The 21,900-nt window shown below is 45.6% G+C and overlaps 1 protein-coding gene across 6 annotated transcripts; it reads right to left on the reverse strand.

The window, feature by feature from the left end:
• Positions 1-372: 372 nt before the first annotated feature.
• Positions 373-21,009, reverse strand: LOC102246080 (von Willebrand factor A domain-containing protein 5A). 6 transcript variants are annotated; one of them, XM_005880385.2, is made up of 18 exons: positions 20,842-20,948; positions 19,415-19,464; positions 19,082-19,199; positions 16,609-16,672; positions 16,299-16,501; positions 15,750-15,972; positions 15,470-15,642; positions 14,842-14,956; positions 12,595-12,764; positions 12,259-12,347; positions 11,691-11,835; positions 11,158-11,237; positions 9,165-9,279; positions 7,976-8,140; positions 7,630-7,730; positions 6,979-7,313; positions 4,273-4,419; positions 373-1,344 (listed from the first exon to the last, which is right to left on the reverse strand). In XM_005880385.2, exons 4-18 carry the CDS (start codon positions 16,655-16,657, stop codon positions 1,079-1,081), a joined length of 2,376 nt encoding a protein of 791 aa, XP_005880447.1. In that variant the 5' UTR covers positions 16,658-16,672; positions 19,082-19,199; positions 19,415-19,464; positions 20,842-20,948; the 3' UTR covers positions 373-1,078. The 6 variants fall into 6 exon arrangements, with proteins under 6 accessions (XP_005880447.1, XP_005880445.1, XP_005880446.1 ...); XM_005880383.2 differs by having other exon boundaries at positions 19,078-19,199; XM_005880384.2 differs by lacking the exon at positions 20,842-20,948 and adding an exon at positions 20,748-20,833 and having other exon boundaries at positions 19,078-19,199.
• Positions 21,010-21,900: the final 891 nt, after the last annotated feature.

Raw genomic sequence — 21,900 nt, forward strand, 5'->3', positions numbered from 1 at the left:
ATATATATATATATAGATAGATAGATAGATAGATATATTTGGTGATTTCAGAGAGAAAGGGAGAGGGAGAAAGAGACAGAAACATCAATGATGAGAGAGAATCATTGATTGACAGCCTTCTGCAGGCCCCCTACTGGGGATCTAGCCTGCAACCAGGGGATGTGACCTAACTGGGAATCAAACCCTGACCTCCTGGTGCATAGGTACACAGTCAACCACTTAGATTAGATTATATAAATATAATCTAATATAGTTAAAATATCATGTTAACATATAATCCATATAAAATAATTAATATTTTACATTCCTTTTTATATCAAGTTTATAAAATCAGAATGCATTTCACAATTATAGCACATCTCAATTCAATTAAAAATGTACTTCCTCATTTGCATTGACCATATTTGAAGAGCTTGACAGTTACATCGAACTAGTAGATACTGTATTGCTGTTGTAATTATAGGATATCTGAGGTTTATTGAATCACCTTCCAGATTTTGTAAATTCAAAACAACATTGCCTTTCAGGCTTTTGGCATTTGTCTTCTATTTCACAATATCTCGGTTAGTAAGCTATCTTGAAATTCTAGGATGTAATTTGTCCTCATCAGCAGACTTGAACCCATTTACAATAATTATATTATCCCTGTTTATACATCACATTCCTAACTTAGATTTTGCTAATTTCTGGACAACTTCCTCATCAAGAAGAGGAGCAATAATGTGGGTTCGAAAGATAGTCAGTCCTAGAATTGAACCCCATCTGCCACTAACTAGTTAGGTAAACTTAGACTCATGACTATACTTCTCTGGGTTTCAGCTTCTTCATCTATAAACAGCAACATAAATAGGACTTACCTTTTTTCATTGTTGTGATGAAAAAATAAGATCATGAAAGTTAAGTGTGTAGCGCAGTGTGTAACTGCTCAATGAACAGCTGTTATTATCACTAAGATGGATGGCAGGGAATCAGTCAAAGAAAAAGAGAATTTTTACGTTCCCTTTGTCATCCATCAACTCCTTCTGGCTGGACCATGAGTTCCTTGTTCCTTCTGTTCTAACCTACCCAGGAAATACCTTCAACCTCTATTTATTAGAGATTTACTTAGTGTATGATCTCCTATATTCTGCTTCCTCAGATGAGTCATGATCCATCCAATTCTCTTTACTGATCCCAACTTCTCAAAAATAGACAAACTCCTTTTTTCTTCCCCGAGTCTCACCTTGACAGGGAGTGCAGCCTGCATATCTCCCAAGCTCATACCCAAGACCACGGCCAGACCTTCATTCAGATCCCAGGAACCATCTGCCTTTTGGAGGGAAATCAGCTGTACAAGAGGATCATCTTCAAAGATTTTGGGGGAGAAAAAAAAAAAGAAAGAAGATGAGATACTACAAAGTTTAATTTGGCCCCTTGGCATACGTCAGGGAGGGTGTCTGAATCCAGAGAAAGGCTATAGGAAGAGTGCAGATCCCACCAAGTTCCCCATCTCAGTCCTCACCCAGGAGACATGTATTTTCTCTGTGACAATGTAGGCCACCCCAGTGTTGTGCTGCCACTAGGAGAGGTGCACTTAAAAATTCAGAAAGGAGAGGAAGATATAGGGTACTAAAGAACTCACATGATAGCCTATAACAAAGAAAAATAAAAAAAAATGAGATCGCGAGTCAGAAGTGTCATAGGTTCGCCATCACTGGGCTATAGCAAGAGTGCAGATCCCACCAAGTCCCCCATCTCAGTCCTCACCCAGGAGACATGTATTTTCTCTGTGACAATGTAGGCCACCCCAGTGTTGTGCTGCCACTAGGAGAGATGCACTGAAAAATTCAAAAAGGAGAGGAAGATATAGGGTTCTAAAGAACTCACATGATAGTGCTATTTTAAGTCCTATCCAGTCTTGTGGCAATGACACTTAAAACGTTAGGTATATTAAAAAATTACAGATAACCCTAGCCGGTTTGGCTCAGTGGATAGAGCGTCATCCTGCAGACCTAAAGGTCCCCGGTTCGTTTCTGATCAAGGGCATGTACCTCGGTTGCAGGCTTGATGCCAGCCCCTGGTCGGGGCTCAAGTGGGAGGCAGCCAATGCATGTGTCTCTCTCACATCGATATTTCTCTTGTTCTGTCTCTCCCCCTCACTTCTATTCTCTCTAAGAATCAATGGAAAAAGATTAAAAAACAAACATCTAGATAAATATAGCTTGAATTTTAATGATCAAAAATGGCAAAAGAGAGCAGGCATAAATAAAGGAAGCAGTTAGCAGTCTACCTCAAAGAATAGTCTAGCCCTGGCTGGTGTGTCTCAATTGGATGAGCATTGTCTCATGTACTGGGAGGTTGTGGATTCGATTCCTAGTCAGGGCACATGATCAATGTTTCTCTCTCTCCCTCTCCCTTCCTCTCTAAGAATCAGTAAAAACATGTTTAAAAACATGGTCTAGCGTCCAATCCTGATGGTGTAAAAGCTGTTTGAAGACCACAGAATTTCCATAGAAAGCATCTCACATCTGGATAGCTATCCTATGGGATGATATACTCCGTGCAACTTAGAAATTAGTAGGCAAGAAAAACAGTTCTACTCTAATGGGAAAAACAACAACAACAACTAAGGTTCTGAATATCAAAAGCCTACGTTTGAATCTCAGGTCTGCCTGCACTCAAAATCTAATAGTTACTTAACCCACAGAAATCACCGCCTTCTCTGTAAACAGGAGACAATAAGGCCTGGTGCATGAGGAAAAACATCCAGGACCCAGAAAGGCGCTGAAATGGCTCCCAGCAAATAGTAGTTGCTGGGAACTTCTTCTCTCTACATTAGTAAGAGGCTCCATGAGAGAGGGAGCTCATTATAGTGGGGATATTGCTAGTTACTAGGTTTTAGGACAACACAGGAAACCAACACTACGGGACACTGAGAATCTACTCCGTGGATAACATGAAGGAAGTTCTCATGAGGAGGTGCATGATAGTGCAGCTGAGGAAGCTAAGGCTCTAAAAAGTTCCCTTGCCCAGCCGGTGTGGCTCAGTGGTTGACCATCAACCTATGAACCATGAGCTCACAGTTCAATTTCCTGTCAGGGCACAGGCCTGGGTTTTCGAGCTCAATCCCCAGTAGGGGGTATGCGGGAGGCAGCCGATCCATGATCCTCTCTCATTATGGATGTTTCTATCTCTCCCTCTCCCTTCCTCTCTGAAATCAATAAAAATAGTTCTAAAAACTGAAACAAGTAAAAAGTTAACTAATTATCTTAAGACCCCACAGTAACTGGTAGTACAAGAGATCTGAATCTACCTTAGACCTCGAAGCCCTTTCTGTATTAGCAGCCTAAGAAGAATGCATAGAGAGAGAGTAAGTGGGAAAGATGTGTCTGAACGATGAAACGACTGTACACCATAAACCCCTGCTGCAAAATGGGAAGAGACTAGACCAGCTGTGGGCAAACTACGGCCCTTGGGCCGGATCCGGCCCGTTTGAAATAAATAAAACTAAAAAAAAAAAACACCGTACCCTTTTATGTAATGATGTTTACTTTGAATTTATATTAGTTCACACAAACACTCCATCCATGCTTTTGTTCCGGCCCTCCGGTCCAGTTTAAGAACCCATTGTGGCCCTCGAGTCAAAAAGTTTGCCCACCCCTGCTTTATATCATGCATCAGGAGAAAGATTCCAATTCTCTTTTGTCAAATCAGCTTGTAGTGACAGAAAGTCATCAGAAAGCATGACAAAGGTCGGTCTTCAAACCCAACATGTAAGAGAATGATTCATGCAGCTGGGGCCCAAACAGGCTGGCAGGTGGGTTCTGCAAGAGGAGGGCCCCTGTCAGTAGGCAAGGCGTGCGAGCTGAAGACATGGCAGAGGGGCTCACCCCGAACTCCACTGGGGCAGGCTTCAGTGTCCTGTGTTGTAGACTATGGAAGCGGGGCTGGCCCTGACAAAAAGACTGGGAAATTTTACCCTCTGCCCCGACGCTTCTCCAACCGATCACGTCCTGGGTAGAGAAAGCCACAAGACAGCAGAACACGGAGGATGAGCTCTTCAGTTCCCATAGATTAGGAAAGAGAATCGAACTCGGGACCCTTCAGTCCCCGGGCCGATGCTCTATCCACTGAGCCAAACCAGTTAGGGCAAGACTGGGAAATTTTACCCTCTGCCCCGACGCTTCTCCAACCGATCACCTCCTGGGTAGAGAAAGCCACAAGACAGCAGGACACGGAGGATGAGCTCTTCAGTTCCCATAGATTAGAAAAGAGAACTGAGGGTCATCTCACCTGTATGGTTAGTTTCCAAGTCGGTCATGTCAATGGAAGAACCTTCTTGTGACATTTCACCGGAATCATAACAATCATCATACTGCTCCACATCGGGCTGGTGTTTCAATGATATAGGACCACCACCCCTCAGTCGTCTGCCTAATCCTATATGTGTGACAGACAAGCCCTGGTGAGAAAACATCCCTGGGAAGATGCTCACCTAGAGAATGCAGGCTCTTGTTAATTGTGGACCTATCGGGATCATAACCGTTCTTCGGGTAGGACATGCTCTGGTATGAGTTGGGCAGAGATGCTGGAGGATGGTAGGAGAATAGGGCTTTGTATGTGCTCAAAAAATACAATATAGCCATTGACACTGAGGCATCCTATGCTCTCTGCTGTAGGCAAAGGGCCCTGATGATTTGAGACATATGCTCCTATCCATGTCAGCCTCTTTACTGTACATTTTTTTCTTCATCATCTTTACTGTGCATTTTTTCTTCTCCCAGGAGTCCAAATCCTGCAGCTTCAGAGCCCTTCCAACGGTGTCCTCCTGATACACGACAACGATCTTTTCTGCATCTTTAGTTTCATTATCGAGGCTTCCTTCAACTACTCATCTCAACTTAAAACTAATTTTTCCTCCCAGAAATCTTTTCTCCCTTTATCCTTCTCAAATGGTGGCTGCTCCAGGTACCAGAACCCAAGCATCCATGTTTGAGAGGTGAGGTAGGTGGGGTTGGCAACCTCTTCAGTCCCAATGGCCACATCCATAGCATGACTCTTCACCTTCACCTGGATTACCTTTCTCGTAGCCTCACTGCTGTCAACCTCCAACTTCTTTGTCCCTTTTCAACATCCACTGAAGTATCTGAAAACTAGATCGAAGACTTTCCCTTCCTTGCAAAGTCTGCCACCATCTTTAGAGATTAAGCACCCATGTACATAACCTAATCCAACCCCCTAATTCAAAGCTTCTTAGCTTCCTCAAATCAATTAAATGGCTTCAACCTCCACTCTACTCCAGCTACTCCCTTCCAAGCCAAGATTTCTGGCTATCAAGCAGAATTATTCCACCTGTAAAAAACTAATTGAAAAAAATATATACTTTAAAAATATCCTTAAATTCCAAACAAGATGGTGGTATAAATAAATGCAGTATCCTTACCTCCTCCTACAACCACATCAAAATTACAACTCAACTACAGAACAACCACATTCAGAACTGCCTGAAATCAAGCTCAATGGAAGTCCTAGAACCATGGAATTAAAGAAGAAGCCATATCCACACTGGTAGGAGGGATTGGTGCCACACCCATGTGGGGCAGATAAAAACTAGGGGGGATGTCTTGGCTATACAGGTACCCCCTGAGGAGCAAGGAATCCCTGCTCCACACCAAGTCTCCCGCCCAGGGTTCCAATGCTGGGAAGAAAAGTCCCCATAACTTCTGGTAATAAAAAACATTGAGGGACGAGGCTGAGGGAGACAGTGGCTGCAGGAGTTCTGAACAGTTCCTCCTAAAGAGTCCACATATGGACTAACTCGGACTTACTCCTCAGAGCTCCAGCATGGGGCAGCTACTTGAAAGGCACCTGAGGCAAACAAGGAGGTACTGAATGGCCTGGCATCACAGCAAGAGCTGGATGGGCAGCTTTCTTCCAGACAGAAGTACTGGTAGAGGCCATTGTTACTTTGCTGAACCTTCCCCCAAAGAGCCAGCAGGTGGCCACCATATCTGAGTCTCCATCAACCTGGATTAACACTGTTAGCCCCACCCTGGTGATTCCCGGAGGCCCTGTCCACACCAGCTGTTTCTAGTGGCTTTACCATCAGAATGGCCTGTCTTGGCTCATGCTTCATATTTTCCTAAAGTCTCTCAAATAAGCAGCATCTGGCCTGGTACCTGTTGCCAAGTGACCCTGGGCCCGGCACTAGCCACAGCCAGCCTTGGTTTGTAGCTTGGCTTCTCCTAGGCACCTCCAAGCTCAACACAAGTAGCAGCCATCTGCAGATCATTTTGTAGCTCATGCTGGGTGTCCCCTGGGGCAGAACAAAGGCAGTGGCTGACCTTGGCCTGAATCTCCCAGGAGTCCCCAGAGCCAGTGCACCCAGTGGACAGCTTCAGACCATGTCAAAGTATCACCACCCACCACCTCCACAAGCGACGTACTCATGGGGTGGACTCAACAGGTACCAGAGCCCCGCTGAAGCAAGTTCTGTTGCTACACAGGTGATCCTCCATGGTGATCTCAGTGAGTCCTTGCAGCTGATCGGCCCCTCAACATTCCTTGACAAAAGCTCTGTCTCCCTGAGCATTTCGCTCTCCAGTTTTGGTTTACATCTGAGACAGCTCAGCAATCAGCATCCATTTCCTAACACTACCAGGTTGTTTGCCGGCCATCTGTGTAATCATTAACCAGTATCAATAGGATACATAAGCTTCAAGTTTAGGCAGTGTAACTACTCAATTTTTATGTGCACTTTCTGTTTCATTTCCCTCATTCCCCTCCCCCCCCCCACTTGGAGTACTTTACATTTTCTTGCTAATGGTGTACTTTCTAGTTTTCTTGGGCAGAAAAGTTTTACAGCAGTCAGAGATTCTAGATGTGGAGAGACAAGGCAGGTGGGGAGGGAAGGACTTTTCATAAACATTTGCTTTAAATGATGTATCCAGGTATACAGGGCCCCTTATTTTATGTGAGTTTGATTAGAATAAAACTCACTTTTAAGGCTGAACCTTGATTTCGGAGCAGAAGCACCAAACATCGGAGCAGAACTACAATACATCCGAACAGGAGCACCTCTCGGCATACCAGGAGAACACATCATCATAGACCCAGCAAACAGCATTGGACTTGGAACGTCACTGCGAGTCAGGGGTCCCTGAAGCGGCTTGTTGAGATCCTTGTTGATGGCAATGAAAGCCGTGTGGGAGCTTATGACGCCGCACTCCATGCTTATTTTCAGCACCTCTTTTTTATCATTTGCTGGAGTCTCCTCGAAGCCCATGTCCTTGGTCTGGATGAAGGACTTGGCAGCCAGGCGATGAATGGTGAGGCTAACAGAAAAAAGATTCCTGTGACTCAGGGAGAAGCTCATCTGTGCCGCTACTCAGAGCCCTGACAGGCTAGGGATGGCGCAGGGAGGAACATAAAGATAGGGGGGAGATGAAATCTGAGTGGCCGGAAAAGGAAAAGTGATTTTAGGGAAATCATTGAGCCCAAAATGAAGAGCAGGAAACTGACCCCCAATGATGGCAGAGACAAGAAGGAAGGGAAGGTGAAGGAAGGGAAGGAGAGGAATGAAAGGAGAGGAGAGGGGAGGGAAAGGAGAAAGAACAGGAAAGAACTAGGAAATAAAAATGGAAATCTTACTTGGCATCTGACTTGGGCTGTAGAGAAAATGCCACTTGATTCTCAAACTGCGTGCCCTGGAGGGTGTACTTGAGGCAAACTTTCCCTGTTGCCTCTGCTGGCTAAAAAGTAGAGAAGAGGAGACAGGATGGGAGGGAGAGATCACCCAGGGAGAGATGGCAGAATTGGGGCAGCTCCCCAACCCCACACATTTAAAGTTTCTGGCTAGAAACCAGGTAGTTCAGAAAACCAGAGGCTTGACATGATGGCGAGGGGAGGGAGGCTGACCCTGTCGGGCAAGCGTCCGGAGCAGAGCTCAGGGCAGCGGCGACTCTGGCTGGAGGAACAAGCAAGAATGGAATCTCACCGGCATCGTCCCAGTCAACTGGGCATAGACGATCAACCTCTGACCCCGGAAGATGACAGTTGGTTCTGGGGAAAGCATTTTAGCAGACAGACCCGCAGGCAAATCCCAGCTCAGAGAAACATCCTCTACCACAGGCTGCAGAGAGCGCTTCAGGGCCCTGAGAGCCTGGAGGAGGGAAGAGAACAGAATAAACACCAAAACAACATAATGGCAACCATACCTACTACTACCTGAGTGTTCATCATGCCCCAGGAGCTATGCAGCCCAACGCATGGTAGACCCTTGTACTCCACTAGGAGATGGGTGTTCTTCCTTTTGCTTTACACATGAGGAAGCTAAGGCAGAGACACGTAATAAATGTGTATAAAGTAACAGAGAAGTAGGCATTCGATAAGAAATGGCACCAACTGGGGAAGAGGAACACAGCACTATAACCAGAGGTGGAGGATGCCTCCCTGTGCTAACTCATCAAACGGAGTAGCAGTTTACCGCCTCTTCCACCTACAGACATACTACAGCTGTCTGTTTCTGTGTGGGGTTTTTTTGTTTGGTTTTTGTTGTTGTTAATCCTCACCCAAGGATATTTTTCCATCCATCCTCAGAGAGAGTGGGAGAGAGGGAAAGACAGAGAGAAACATGGATGTAAGAGAAACACATTGATGGGTTGCCTCCTGTATGAGCCCTGACCAGGGCCCAGGCCTGGGAGAAGCCTGCAACCAAGGTACATGCCCTTGATGGGAATCGAACCCGGGACCCTTTGGTCTGCAGGCCAATGCTCTATCCACTGAGCCAAACCGGCTAGGGCCATCCTGCTTGTGTTCTTTGTGTCATTTGCATGGAGGAGAGACTGCAGGACCCGCCGGGTCCTAAAGCACACACCTAGAATGCCAAGCTCAGCAGGCAAAATTCTTAAGTTTCTCTCTTTCTTGTTTTCAACACAAAGCCCTGACCTCTTCCGCAATTTTGTTGTTGGGATCCAACTGCTGGGATTAGATGCCATTTCCCCAGAAACTACAGGGGGCCCGTTCACATAAAGACAAAAATAGTCCCATTGAGTCTGTAGCCCAAAGCCCTGGGAATATAAAGAAATGAATCCTAGAGGCAATAGGTTGCCTAGGCTCTTGCAGCAGGGTGCTCACTGCCCCCACTCCCTCTGGACCGCCCCCCTGGACACAGGCCTGCCCCTCACCTTCGACTGCATCCTCTCATTGCCTGTGATAAATTCTGCCGCGCCCCCTGATGCCCGGGCAATGCCTTTTATGAGGCTGGTGGAGGCTCCTTCACCAATACCAAATGAGAAACACCTGCGATTGTAAAACAGCCTGAAGTTAGAGACAGGATGAAAGGGTGACATGATAACATCATGGTCAAAAAAACACATAAAAATACATGAAGAGATAGTGTATTAGTTAGTATACTTCGGAATTACATACGTTTTATAAAGAAATCATAACGATAACTAGAAAGTAGAGAACACCAATGGAAAATGACATATCCAAATTTAGGATTTAGTTATAGATATGTTTATAATTCTAGTTCTAAATACACATGTCAGAAAAAGAAGTCTAAAAGTCAACCACCCGAACATCCATATCTAGATCTTGGGGAAAAAGCAGCCAAAAAACCCCACAAATTTTAAAGAAAAGAAAGATAGGGGCAAATGTTATTGATACAGAAGACAATCATACAAAAGAGAGGATATACAAAAAGTGCTGTTTTTTTGGAAAAGATTATTAAAATTGACAAACATGCCCGGCTTGTGTGGCTCGGTGATTGAGTATCGACCATAAACCAAGTGGTCACTGGTTCAATTCCCAGCCAGGGATTCGGACTTGATCCCCAGTAGGGGGCATGCAGGGGGCAGCCAACAAATGATGTTTTTCTCTCTATATATCTCTATCCTTCTCCCTTCCTCTCTCTCTAAAAATCAATAAAAACATATTTAAAAAACTGACAAACATTTAGGGCAAGAAAAAAAGAGAAGGCACAAATAATCAGTGTCAGGAATAAAAAGGGAATACTACCACTGATTCTACTAAACTTAATAACATCATCTGGCGACATTGTTGATACTTCATGCAGAGAAATTTGAAAACTTAGATAAAATATACAAACTCCCATAAGAATCAAGAACATATAAAAATATGAACAGTTCTATTTCAATAAAGAGATTTAAAAATCTTCCCACAGAAAAAAATCTCTTTGTAACATCTAGTAAACACGTAAGAAAATATTTCCCATAATAGAAAAACAGGCAATTCTTCTCAGCTCATTATATGATACCACTGTAACATAGATATTAAAACCCAACAAGAATATTATTTTAAAAGTACATGCCAATATTTCTCATGAAAAAATATTTTTCAATCCTAAACAATTATTAGTCAACGGAATAAAAAAATATATGAAAATTGTTAATAGATCACAACTAACTTGGGTTATTTCAGAAATGCAAGGTTGGTCTAATATTTAACAACAGTCATTACAATGAACACATTGAAAGAATAAAGAATAAAACCATACTCTCATCTCATCAGTACATAAAATGCATTTGATGAAATTCAACCATTCATTATTATTTTTTTAAATGTAAACAAAAAGAAAATAACTCTCAAAACAGAAAAATCCTTAATCGGATGTAGGATATCTACAAAAAGACCTAGAGGAAACAACCACACTATTAAGGCAATGGGAACCATGTTCATTCTGAAAATGGGCATTCCCAATAAATCCACAACCATGCCAATCCAAAGAAATAGGTGTGTACACATGTGAAAATGAATATGTATATATGCATATATAGGTGCACACACAAGTGTGTGTAGGCAAAAAATACATGTACCAGAATGCAAGGATATTCACAAAAGCATTATTTTAAACAGCTAAATGGAAGTCCATCAGCAGTAGAATCAATCAATAAATTATGGTTTAGCCATCTTGTGGAGTACTATACCCCAGTGAAAATTAACTATGGTTCCATGCAAAATATGGGTGACTATATACTGTTGAGGGAAAGAAGCAAAATACATAGAATAAAAACTGTGCAACATTAATTTTTATTCAAAAAGAAGCAGAAATAACCCCATAGTATTCCTGTCCATCCTTACTTGTCAGCACTGGAACCACAAGGCCCTAGATTACATGTGGTCAGTCACCCAGAAACACACACATTGTCTGCATACCTGTGCCTCTGCCCATTGCTTTTCACTTCTCTAATGACACTGAATGTGTCGTTCACTTCTCCATCTGTGAAGACAAAAAGCTGAACACAGAAGACATTGGTCAAGTCTCTATGAAGTTCACTTTTTTTTTTAAGTTCATTTTTAAAATACTGCAATTTGCCCTTGAAAAACTCAACTATTTCATGCCGGAGACACTGATGCCTCTTCGGACACGTGTGAAATCCCTAGTGGGCCACTGTCACTTGCATCAGGTTTTTACATGGTTTGGGGCATTTTCCTCACCCTACCAGTTTCACCTCAGGCCTCTGTGGCATTCCACAAGAGAGCTTCCACCTCCACAGTTCAGAGCATGGAGCTAAGGAAGAGGGATTCTATGAAATGCCTCTTGTCTTTTCCCCTTTACTACATGACAGACAACTCTGAAATGCACACCCTGTTGGGACAATCCTACAATGAAACTCAGGGCTATACATTCTGGAACCGAAGTTGAGTTCTCTCTACCCACTTCCTGTGAGCTCTGTTCCAATTCTTACCTGGAGAGGGTGGCCTGGGATGGAAGTTCTACTGTAAATGGCCTTGAGTGGTTCCAAGATTTCTGTGCCCCCGAGGTCAGCGTCCATACTCTTAACTCTCTTCAGCGCCTGCTCCATGGTATCCTGAGTGTACTTCACGCTCTCCCTGAGTAAAGCAAACACATGCAGGGACATAGCTAGCTGACACTGCCCAGTATCGCATCCCCGCATTGAGATTCGCCCCACTGTAAACCTCCTCACCTGAACTCCCCAATGCCAAGGTCAACTCTACCGTAACCCCTTTAACAATATAGTCCTTTCTTTAGAGCAGCGGTTCTCAACCTGTGGGTCGCGACCCCTTTGGCGGTCGAACGACCCTTTCACAGGGGTCGCCTAAGACCATCCTGCACATCAGATATTTACATTACGATTCATAACAGTAGCAACATTACAGTTATGAAGTAGCAACGAAAATAATTTTATGGTTGGGTTGCAACATGAGGAACTGTCTTAAAGGGCCAGAAGGTTGAGAACCGCTGCTTTAGAGGATCTTTTTTTTGAACTCTCTGTAGCCTTTCTAGAAACTTACGGAAAGAAGGACTCAAAGGACGATCCAAATCCAAAGATGTTGAAATAACAGCCTACAGGCAAACTCTTCAGCAGCCAAATCAGTGTTTCCTGAAGGAAGAGAGTATGGGGAGCAAGTGAGAGAGGATCCTTGAAGACACACAGACCCTCCCCATCTAACTCCTGCGGGTGTGGGCCTTCACCCAGAGTGTGCCACCCAGTCTTATAGTCCTCGGAGTGGTCACGTGAGCTGCAGTGCAGCTGGAAACACTGATCCAGATGACCCAGATGGACTCTAATTTACCCCCGGAGACCCATCCTTACTTGAGCACATGACCAGAAAAAGAACTAGTCTTACCTTGGCCGCCTGTATGCGCAGCTGAGATGGATTCTGATTATTCATGGGACAATGCATACTTCCCGAGCGGTCCATGAGGAAGACGAATTCTCCACATGCAGTTGGTGACTGAGCCTCTGGGATATTCGGGTAGAAACTCACCATCGCAGATGGATCTCCCATCAAAGAACCTACTCAGAAAGAATAAGGACACCATGAGATGAAAAGGAACTAAAAACATACATACTGTTGTGGGAGTACTTCTTGGGCACACAAGGGGGAGCTCGCCCAAAGGGAAGGACAAAACCAGGCAACTAATGTACAAAGACAGAGCCCAGAGCTTCAGGGAACAGGAGCTGGAGCAAACCTGGTCAACGTTGGGACCCCCTCTAACAGGTTTAGCGTGGATGGCCTGCCCTGAGGGGGGGAGGAAATGGTTAAACAATTGAAGGCAAATTAAGGAGTTGCAATTTGTGAGCTGGAGTGTGAAGTTACCTTGGCCAAACATCAACAATGAGATAAGAAAAATGGCTGATTGAAGATCAACTATAGCTACTTATCTTTAAAGCAGTAGTAGCTATGGAAGTAAGAGCCTAACCCAAGACATTGTGTTTTGACTATGATTGTCCCCAAGGATGCATCATTCCACCAAAGTGGGAAATGCTTCAGAAGTGTCAATATCTTTCCAGTGACGCTTCATGGTCTCTGTAGTCCAGGGCCATGGCAGCTCAGGGAGGCCCGAGACAGTGGTCCCTGACATGTGTTACACCAGTTCAGTTAAAAGAAGAAGTACACAGCCCAGCCTGTGTGGCCTGGTGTTTGAGCAGCGACTTAGGAACCAGGAGGTCATGGTTCACTTCCTAGTCAGGGAACATGCCCCTGTTGTAGACTCGATCTCCAGTAGGTATGTAGGAGACAGCAGATTAATGATATTCTCATCATTGATGTTTCTCTCTGTGTCTCTCTGTCTCTCCCTTCCTCTCTCTGAAATCAATAAAAACAAATAAACAAACAAAAAAAAATAACAGGAAAAGTAGATATATACTAAGGAAAACTTGGAAAATAAGCAAATTAAAGAAACTTAAAAACTAAAGCTAGTAAGAAACTAAACTTAGGCTTAGAAATTAAGAAACTAGGTTAAGATAAAAAAAAAAAAAACCCTGATGGATAAGGGTGATATTTACAACATAGTGAATGTACTTAAGGCAACAGAGCTATATCTTTAAAAATAATTATAATGGTAAAATTTCCGTTATGTAAATTTTATACCAAAGTATTAGTTTTCTTTTTACTTAAAATTTATGTCAGATAAATTTTACCACAATTAAAAAAAGAACAAAGAACTCTAGGTGAGATTACAGGTTGGAATGATAAATCAATCAATAAAAGTTATTTATTAGATAAAACAAAAAATTTAGAATGTAAAGTTAGTCTTAACCTAATCATAATTACTACGTGCATATTTCCTGTGGTTTTAAATGTTTTTCTTAATTGACAGGTTATTTTTTTTATAGCAATCTGTTTGTATAACTTACTTTTCTTTAACTTAATCCTCGTTGGAAGGCTTTTTCTCTATATTATTTAAATCTGTCAACATATATGATTTTGGTAGCTGCATAATAACGCATCAAGTAATCCCAGCATAGTGAATTAAGTTACTGTGAGACATTTTGATTATTTACTAATCTTTGATATTATGAAAATGGCCACTTCAGTGTATATTTTTACTTACATTTAAATTTATTTCCTTAGGTAAGATTCCTAAAATTGGAATCACTAAAATGAACATTTCTTTTGACACATATCGCCAAATCTCTTCTCCAAAGTTCGATTCCAAATTATTTTTGCTTAAAGCAGTCTGCGAGAGTGCCAAATTCACCTCACCTTTTAAAGCATGCGGTGTTCCCAGATTTGGAAATCCTTGATCATTTTAAAAGTGAAAAAGTCACATCATTTACTTTCATTTTATTTTTATTTTTACTTGTAGAGGCTGATCATTGTCCCATATTTGTAAACTGGCTGCATTTCCCTTGTAAACTTTTTTTTCATGTCCTTTGTCTAAGTACCTACTAATTCACCTAAATTTACATATAAGACATAGTCACATGATATTCAATATGGAACCATTTTTGCATGCCATAGTATAAACTAGTCCCCCCCCCCCCTTTTTTTTTTTTACCCTTTACTGAATAGAAAAAAAAAAGTGAGGGTCATTTGAGGGTAATTCAACGACCTTAGGCGGTAACTACAAAGGAAGAAGGAAGATACCGGGCTCTGTTGCAGGCGCCCCCATCTCCACAGCCACGCTGGGGGTGTGCACCTCACTGTAGTAAACCAGGAGCTCCACATCTCGATCAAATTTGTGTCCCTCGGCCAAGGAGATCTGAGTTGGGAGCAAGCAAAGAAGCCATGTTAGAACCATCGTGCCTCTGCCTGGGGCTGAGGTCAGAGCTGAGGGCTACTGGCTCCTTCCACGTGTGAACAGAGCCAGGAGCAAGGGCGAGAACAGGCAGGAGGCTCTGGAGATGAAATAAGGACAAAGAAGGGGCCCAGCCCTAGCCAGTTTGGCTCAGTGGATAGAGCGTTGGCCTGGGGACTGAAAGGTCCTGGGTTCGATTCCCAGTCAGGGCACATGCCTGGGTTGTGGACTTGATCCCCAGTAGGGGGCGTGCAGGAGGCAGCTGATCAATGATTCTCCCTCATCATTGATGCTCCTATCTCTCTGTCCCTCTCCTCTCCTCTCTGAAATCAATAAAAATATATTAAATAAAAGAAGGGGCCCAGTGCGATTCCCCCGGGGTTAACAGGGGAAAGTGAGCAATATTTAGGAGATGGAGGGAGGTAGATCAGGACCCCAAAACAGGGTGCTGGCAACCACAGCGCGCTCACTAATTACCTGAGCAGAAGTCTTATCGGCAAGGTACTCAATAGGATTCACGGGGGAGCTGCACTGGACGCTCTGGATGGCATGCTGGGAGCTGACGGTGGCAGCCAGGCTGAGTGTGTAGGGCACGTCCTTCGAAGGGACTGCAGGAGTCTTCATTTGAAGGCCACCGCCCTCAGGCCCTCCTACGGAAAGTGAGCTCAGTGGTGTGTCCCCTCCCCACAATGCTTAGCCCCCCGACAACCCTGAGGGGGGTTTTCCCCGCGAGTATTTGAAGAAAGAGCCTACTCACCGGAGAGTTGGTAGCGAGGGTTCAGGATAGCGGGGAGCACATAGCGCAGGGCCCCGTCGGCCTCCAGAGGCAGCTCCTGCACGTACTTCAGGGTGAGTGCCGCCTTCGACCCGGGGGGCAGGTTCCCCACGTTACAAGAGAAGATGTCGCCAGCCTGATCGTCCTCCTCCAACAAGAAGGCTTGGTGGCCCTGGCTGATGGCATTCTCGTAATTGGTGCGGGCCTAAGGAGGACAGGGGAAGACGGGTGACAGGACACGAGAGGGGACATGACATGAGAGGTGACATGCTTGAGGAGGAGACGAGTGGCACAGGAAGCAAAGACTGGTGGGGTGAGCCTGTGATGGGTCTTGCCAAGTTCACAGCCAAACTCTGAGTGCCTTCGATGGGTGTTTCCTTCCAATGGTTTTAGGAAAGTTATCGGTTAGGGGGGAGTAGAGGACAAAGCATTCGACATCAACATTTCTGGGCAGTTGCATTTGATAGGGACCCTAAAGAGCATGCATTATGGGCATAAAAAGGGAGGAAGGTATACAGTCATCCCTCATACCTCTGACTTCTCCTGCAATTCTGCCACGATTTTCTTCCCATCCACCAGGGCCTCGAAGCTGTGGACAGCTGAGTCTTCGTCCATGGGGAAAACAAAGAAGGCCTCCAACGGGTCTTTCCCCTCATTCTCATAGTTCAAGGTAGCAGACACACCGGCCACAAACTCTCGAATGGACAAGGTCACCGAGATGCTCTTCAGTGGCACTAGAGATAGACCAGAGTTCAGGAGGTCACCAACCTTCACAGAATGTCTCCCACCGTTTGAGGTGCCAAAGGTCCAATGGCAAGTCAGAGTCACGAGTCAGGCTTACCTGGCTCCTTTTGGCGGGTTAGCAGGCCGTAGCAGGGAGGGGACACCATGGTGACACAGGGTTACTGTGGAAAAGACACATCATGAACAGAGCGCCATGGTGGGGATTACCTATCCAAACACCAATACCGATGGGCTTCTCTCTGGCATCAACATCTATTCAGAGGGTTAATGGGGGACCCAGGAAGGAGAAAGAAGCAGAACAGAAGGGGATAAAGGTGTCAATAGCAAGGCTCCTTCTAAATGCCAGACCCTGGTGGAAAGCTAGACAGGAAACCTCACCGAAGGCTGGTTCAAGCGCCAGGTCCACGTTTTTCGGAAGTGTTTTTATGATACCACTTTTTAGGAATATTCAGTGAATGTAATGAACGCCTCTGAACCTCAGTATTTCTAAAATGAAAATCATATGTCTATGCACAGATGAATGAAGATAGATGAAGTCCTAGGAATGGGGCCTGGCCCATAGGAGGCATTGAATCAATGATGACAGACATGAGTGTTGTTCTTGTCACTGTTGTTAAGTAGACCGGGGCTGTTACTCTTGTAGGTGGCCGTTAGACAGACATGAGCAGAGCAAGGAGGATGGGCCAGGTGCAGAAGGTCACCAGGGAGGAAGGCCCCAGTCCTAGCCATGGACATGTGTCGGGTAGGACCTCGTCCCCGGGCTGACCTTTCCTCCCCTCGCATACCCTGCTCATTAGGGTTTAGACCCCTGACCTTTCCTCCCTGGAGAGAACATCTAGGCTTCAGGTGTATTTCATTCAGCTCCAAGCCCAGAAAAGCAGCAAAACCCGGCAAGCAGCGCCATGGCTGACCTCGGGACCAGCTGCACTGAATAATAACCCCCCTGCCCTGACACTGGTCAATCAATCAGTGGAGACCACAACCCTGAAAGGACACACCTGGAAAGCTGCGGAATATTCTATTCATATCCGCCCCTGGGATCGCCCCTAAAACCCTTATGACTGAGGACCCAGCAGACGCTCCCTCCAGGGAGCAAGCCCCTGCCTTTCCCTTCCTCTTCTGTTCCCCATCCCTCCAGACGCATCACCTTGACCTTCCTCCCTTCAAAGCTCCAAGGGCCTTTCCTTTGCCTCCATCCCTTGTTTCCTAAGCCCGTTTCTCCTAGGAACTACCGCTACCTCTGTGCTTTCACAAATAAATGTTATCTTACAGGTTGAGTCTCGGCCCTGCACGTAAGACGTTGCCTGATCCAAAATGGACTTCTGCAATTTAGATCACGTACCTTGTGACTTTTCTTTTGGGTCTCGTTATTGAAACCAGTTTGTTCTCTCTGTCCAGGCGATTACTATATCATACATCCAACATGCCCTCTATTTTAAATCAAAACATGTCCTCCAAATTTCATTATAATCTCAGACAACCATTTCATGTGATATGGTAAAAAAATATTATGTCCATGGGTTATAATTTATGTTATTCTTTTTTTTAAAGTATGTTTTTATTTATTTCAGAGAAGGAGATAGAAACATCAATGATGAGAGAGAATCACTGATCGGCTGCCTCTTGCATGCCCCCTACTAGGGATCAAGCCTGCAACCTGGGCATGTGCCCTGACCAGGAATTGAACTGGTGACCGCTTGGTTCCTGGGTGGACGCTCAACCGCTGAGCCACACCTGGCCGGGTGTGGCTTTATTTAAATCCAGAGAATCAACAGGTGGGTCTGCTCCTAGTCATTGGCCCTAGCCTCACTAGGAGCTGCCCTCCAACCATTCTGAACGGAGTTTTCTGTGAGCTGGCCTCCCCCTGCTCAGTCAGAGGGTGGTGACCACCTACAAAAGTAATACCCACTGTTTATTTTCAGTAAAAATCCCCTACTTGGTTCTGCAACCTCCAGAACCAAGTAGGGGATTTTTACTGAAAATAAAGAGTAAGTTAACATGTAGTTGCCTGGTACACAGAGAATGCGGAAGAGAAATGAAACTACTGTGTATATTCCGAGCAGGGGCAGAGGAGTCACTGGGAATCTGAAACTTCATCCAGGAACCTACAGGCCAGAGAAGCAGGCAGGTTCTTGAGAAAGATAATTTTCCTTCCTGGAACCACACCCACCTCTTCAAGGATTCTGTAGCTTTTGGCAGGACTATTTCTAGGCCTTTCTCTGCTCATCACAATCACCATTTAAACATCACACCTGGCCCTAGCCAGTTTAGCTCAACGGATAGAGCGTCGGCCTTGCGGGCTGAAGGGTCCCGGGTTCGATTCTGGTCAAGGGCACATGCCTGGGTTTCGAGCTCGATCCCCAGTAGGGGGCGTGCAGAAGGCAGCGGATCAATGATTCTCCCTCATCACTGATGTTTCTTATCTCTTTCCCCCCTCCCCTCCTCTCTGAGATCAATAAAAGTATATTAAAACAAACAAACACCACACCCTACTCCAAGCCAGAGCAATGGCTGTGTTGCTCACCCAGCTGATTGCAATGGTTTCTGATACACCATGGCCCCATACCTACAAATCAGCGCCAATACAGCAGGCTTGTTGTTTTGCGTCTGTTTTTGTTTTGAGGGATTGGGTAAAAACAGGTGGTGGCAAAAAGGCTCACACTGGCTAAACCACAGAGGCGGTCCAGGCTGTGTGGGGAGAGGAACGCAAAATCAGCGAGAGGGTTTCCATGCACACATCTGATGGGGCCCTTTCTCGGGTCCCACAGGCTGGGGCTGGGCTAGGAAAGAGTTTCTAGTAACCCCAGCAGGGAGCTTATGGCCTGAGAAGGACAAGGATACAGGGGTATAACAGCTGAAGAAAGCAGAGGGCGACCCAATCTGTAAGGATGGGCAGTACTCACCAAGGGCGCTTTCTGGTGAAGAGACAGAGGGAGCAGTGGCTGAGTGTCTTCTGCAAAGAAACAGGCTTGTCTCTGTACTCTAACCCCAGAACAAATCCCTCCCAGGGGAGGTTTGCTCTTCTGCAGCCTCGCCCCCACCCTTCCCAGGACAACCTATGCTGAGTCAGAACTCCTTCCCCCTCCCTCCCCAGGGCACTTGAGAATTGCACCCAGCAACAGGGAGGCAGGCTGGCCGCAGCAGCTGATGGGGCTCAAAGTTGAATCCGAGGCTGGGAGAAGGGAGGGAAGGGTCAGTGAGTCAGGTGCCGGGAATCCAGGCGCTGCCCTGGGCGAGGGGGGCGCTGGTGGGGCAGGGGCCACAAAAGGGCCAGTGGAGAACCCGGAGTGGGCCTACCCCGGGCCATCGGGCCATAGGGGTGCAGTGCGAGGCTGGGCTAGAGACTGGGAGTGGCCCTGCCAGGTTTGGCTTAGTGGATACAGCATCAGCCTGAGGTCAGGTTACATGTCAGGGTTGCAGGCTTGAGCCCCAGTAGGGGGCGTGCAGGAGGCAGCTCATTGATGTTAGTCTCTCCCTTTTCCTTCCTCTCTGAAATCAATATATATATATATATTTAAAAAATAAAAAGAAACCGGGAGTGATTTAAACTTTAAATTTTCAGTCCAGGGAGTCACAGGAGGTATCTGAGCTGGCCCCTTGAATTTCTATAGTGTGTCCCAAAATTCATGCAAGATTTGCAATTGAATTGAATTGCAAATCTTGCGTGAATTTTGGGACACCCTATACTGTATATAGAAGGGTTCAGCGGTTCTCAACCTGTGGGTCGCGACCCCTTTGGCGGTCGAACGACCCTTTCACAGGGGTCGCCTAAGACCATCCTGCATATCAGATATTTACATGACGATTCATCACAGTAGCAACATTACAGTTATGAAGTAGCAACGAAAATAATTTCATGGTTGGGTCACAACCTGAGGAACTGTATTTAAAGGGCCAGAAGGTTGAGAACCACCGGTAGGGGCTGCAGTACGAGTTGGATGGGCGGCAGGGGGGAGGTTTGAAGCTCCATTTCCACAGCATAAATTTACATCAAATGGAGGAACTATGAATTGTCCGCATGAAGGGGAGGGAGAGGGAGGTAAAGTGAAAGAGAAAGTAGAGAACGGGGCCTTGGGATGATTAGGAGATGACAATTCCCACTTCCAGCCCCACAAGATGCCCCCAACCTCCCACCTGCTGCACCTGCACCCCCTCTCCCCCCTAGCCGCCACCCCAAACCCCCATCACACACCAGGACTAACTCCTGTACCCCTCGGGCTTGCAGCTAAAACAGACCCGAGCAGAGCTGGAGGTGGGAGAGGCAGGCAGCGGGCGCGGGTCTCAGCCCGGGTGAGCGGGGACCCCTCCCGGGCCGGAGCGGGCCACCTACCTGCTGGGCGCCGGGAACCTCTGCGTCACTCGGAGAGGGAAACACCCTCAGCCAGAAGTTCCGGGAAGACCCGCCCTCGCCTAGGGACCGGCGGTAAAGTGGCGACTCAATAAGTGAGGGAGGGAGGGGAAATTCCTGCACCCACGGCCTAACCTTCTCTGGTCTCCGGCTCCCAGGGAAGGTCTTCAGCCCTGGGTCTTGCGCTCTTGTTTCTTTGCCTGATTCTCCAGGTTAAGGGACCATCAGGGGACAGGCGAAGGGAAGGGAAGGGCTGTTATTTTTTCCAATAACTGTATGTAACTGTATGAGGTTTATATCATTGATTTATCTCTAATCTGAGTCATTTGTCCCAAGATTGTAGATTGTATCCTCCCTCCCTAGGGCGTGGTGCTGTGTGTGTGTGTGTGTGTGTGTGTGTTGGGGGAAGGGAGAGAAACCAGGGCAATGCAGAGGGGGAATCAAGTCTTCCAGTTATGAATCACTTATGGGTTTTTCATCAGGATCTTAAACCTAGTTTTTTTTTGGTGGGGCTGTTTTTTTGAGGGGGGCGGGCGGCAGTAACAATGTAAGTAACTTGTTTTGCTCCTCCTCTCACTTCCTGCTATTCTCTCTCCATCAGCATGGAGTCTCACTTAATTCCTCTCTTCTGTTTGTTGTCTCTCCTCTGCTGTGTCCATGCGATTCGTCCAAGATTTCCTATTGTTCTTATCAGACATGCTTATATGTATTCTTAAAACATATAAGCCTTTTAAGTAAATAAGAGCCCACATGCATAGAATGATTTGATTCATGAATAAGTGCATAGAAATATTGATAGTTGTGTATATCCAGAGGCCTTGCAATTGCTATTCACTATAGATAGTGTAAGACAGATTTCAAAAAGAGCAAATGTCGGAAATGTACACAAATCTTCTAAGCATTTTTTTAAAATATATTTTTATTGGTTTCAGAGAGGAAGGGAGAGGAAGAGAGAGCGAGATAGAAACATCAATGATGAGAGAGAACCATTGATTGGCTGCCTCCCGCACGCCCCACACTGGGGATCGAGCCCACAACCCG

Source organism: Myotis brandtii, unplaced genomic scaffold, assembly GCF_000412655.1.
Source record: "Myotis brandtii unplaced genomic scaffold, ASM41265v1 scaffold636, whole genome shotgun sequence".
Taxonomy (NCBI): Eukaryota; Metazoa; Chordata; class Mammalia; order Chiroptera; family Vespertilionidae; genus Myotis; species Myotis brandtii.

Bases quoted from the DNA above. Each gene is read 5' to 3' on its own strand.
- LOC102246080 (XM_014528482.1), bottom strand. From the start codon at position 16,657: ATGGTGTCCCCTCCCTGCTACGGCCTGCTAACCCGCCAAAAGGAGCCA. The intron at 12,348-12,594 runs GTAAGACTAGTT...CTCTTCCTTCAG, and splicing joins TGCGCATACAGGCGGCCAAG to GAAACACTGATTTGGCTGCT. The intron at 7,314-7,629 runs GTAAGATTTCCA...TTTTTCTGTTAG, and splicing joins CAGCCCAAGTCAGATGCCAA to CCTCACCATTCATCGCCTGG.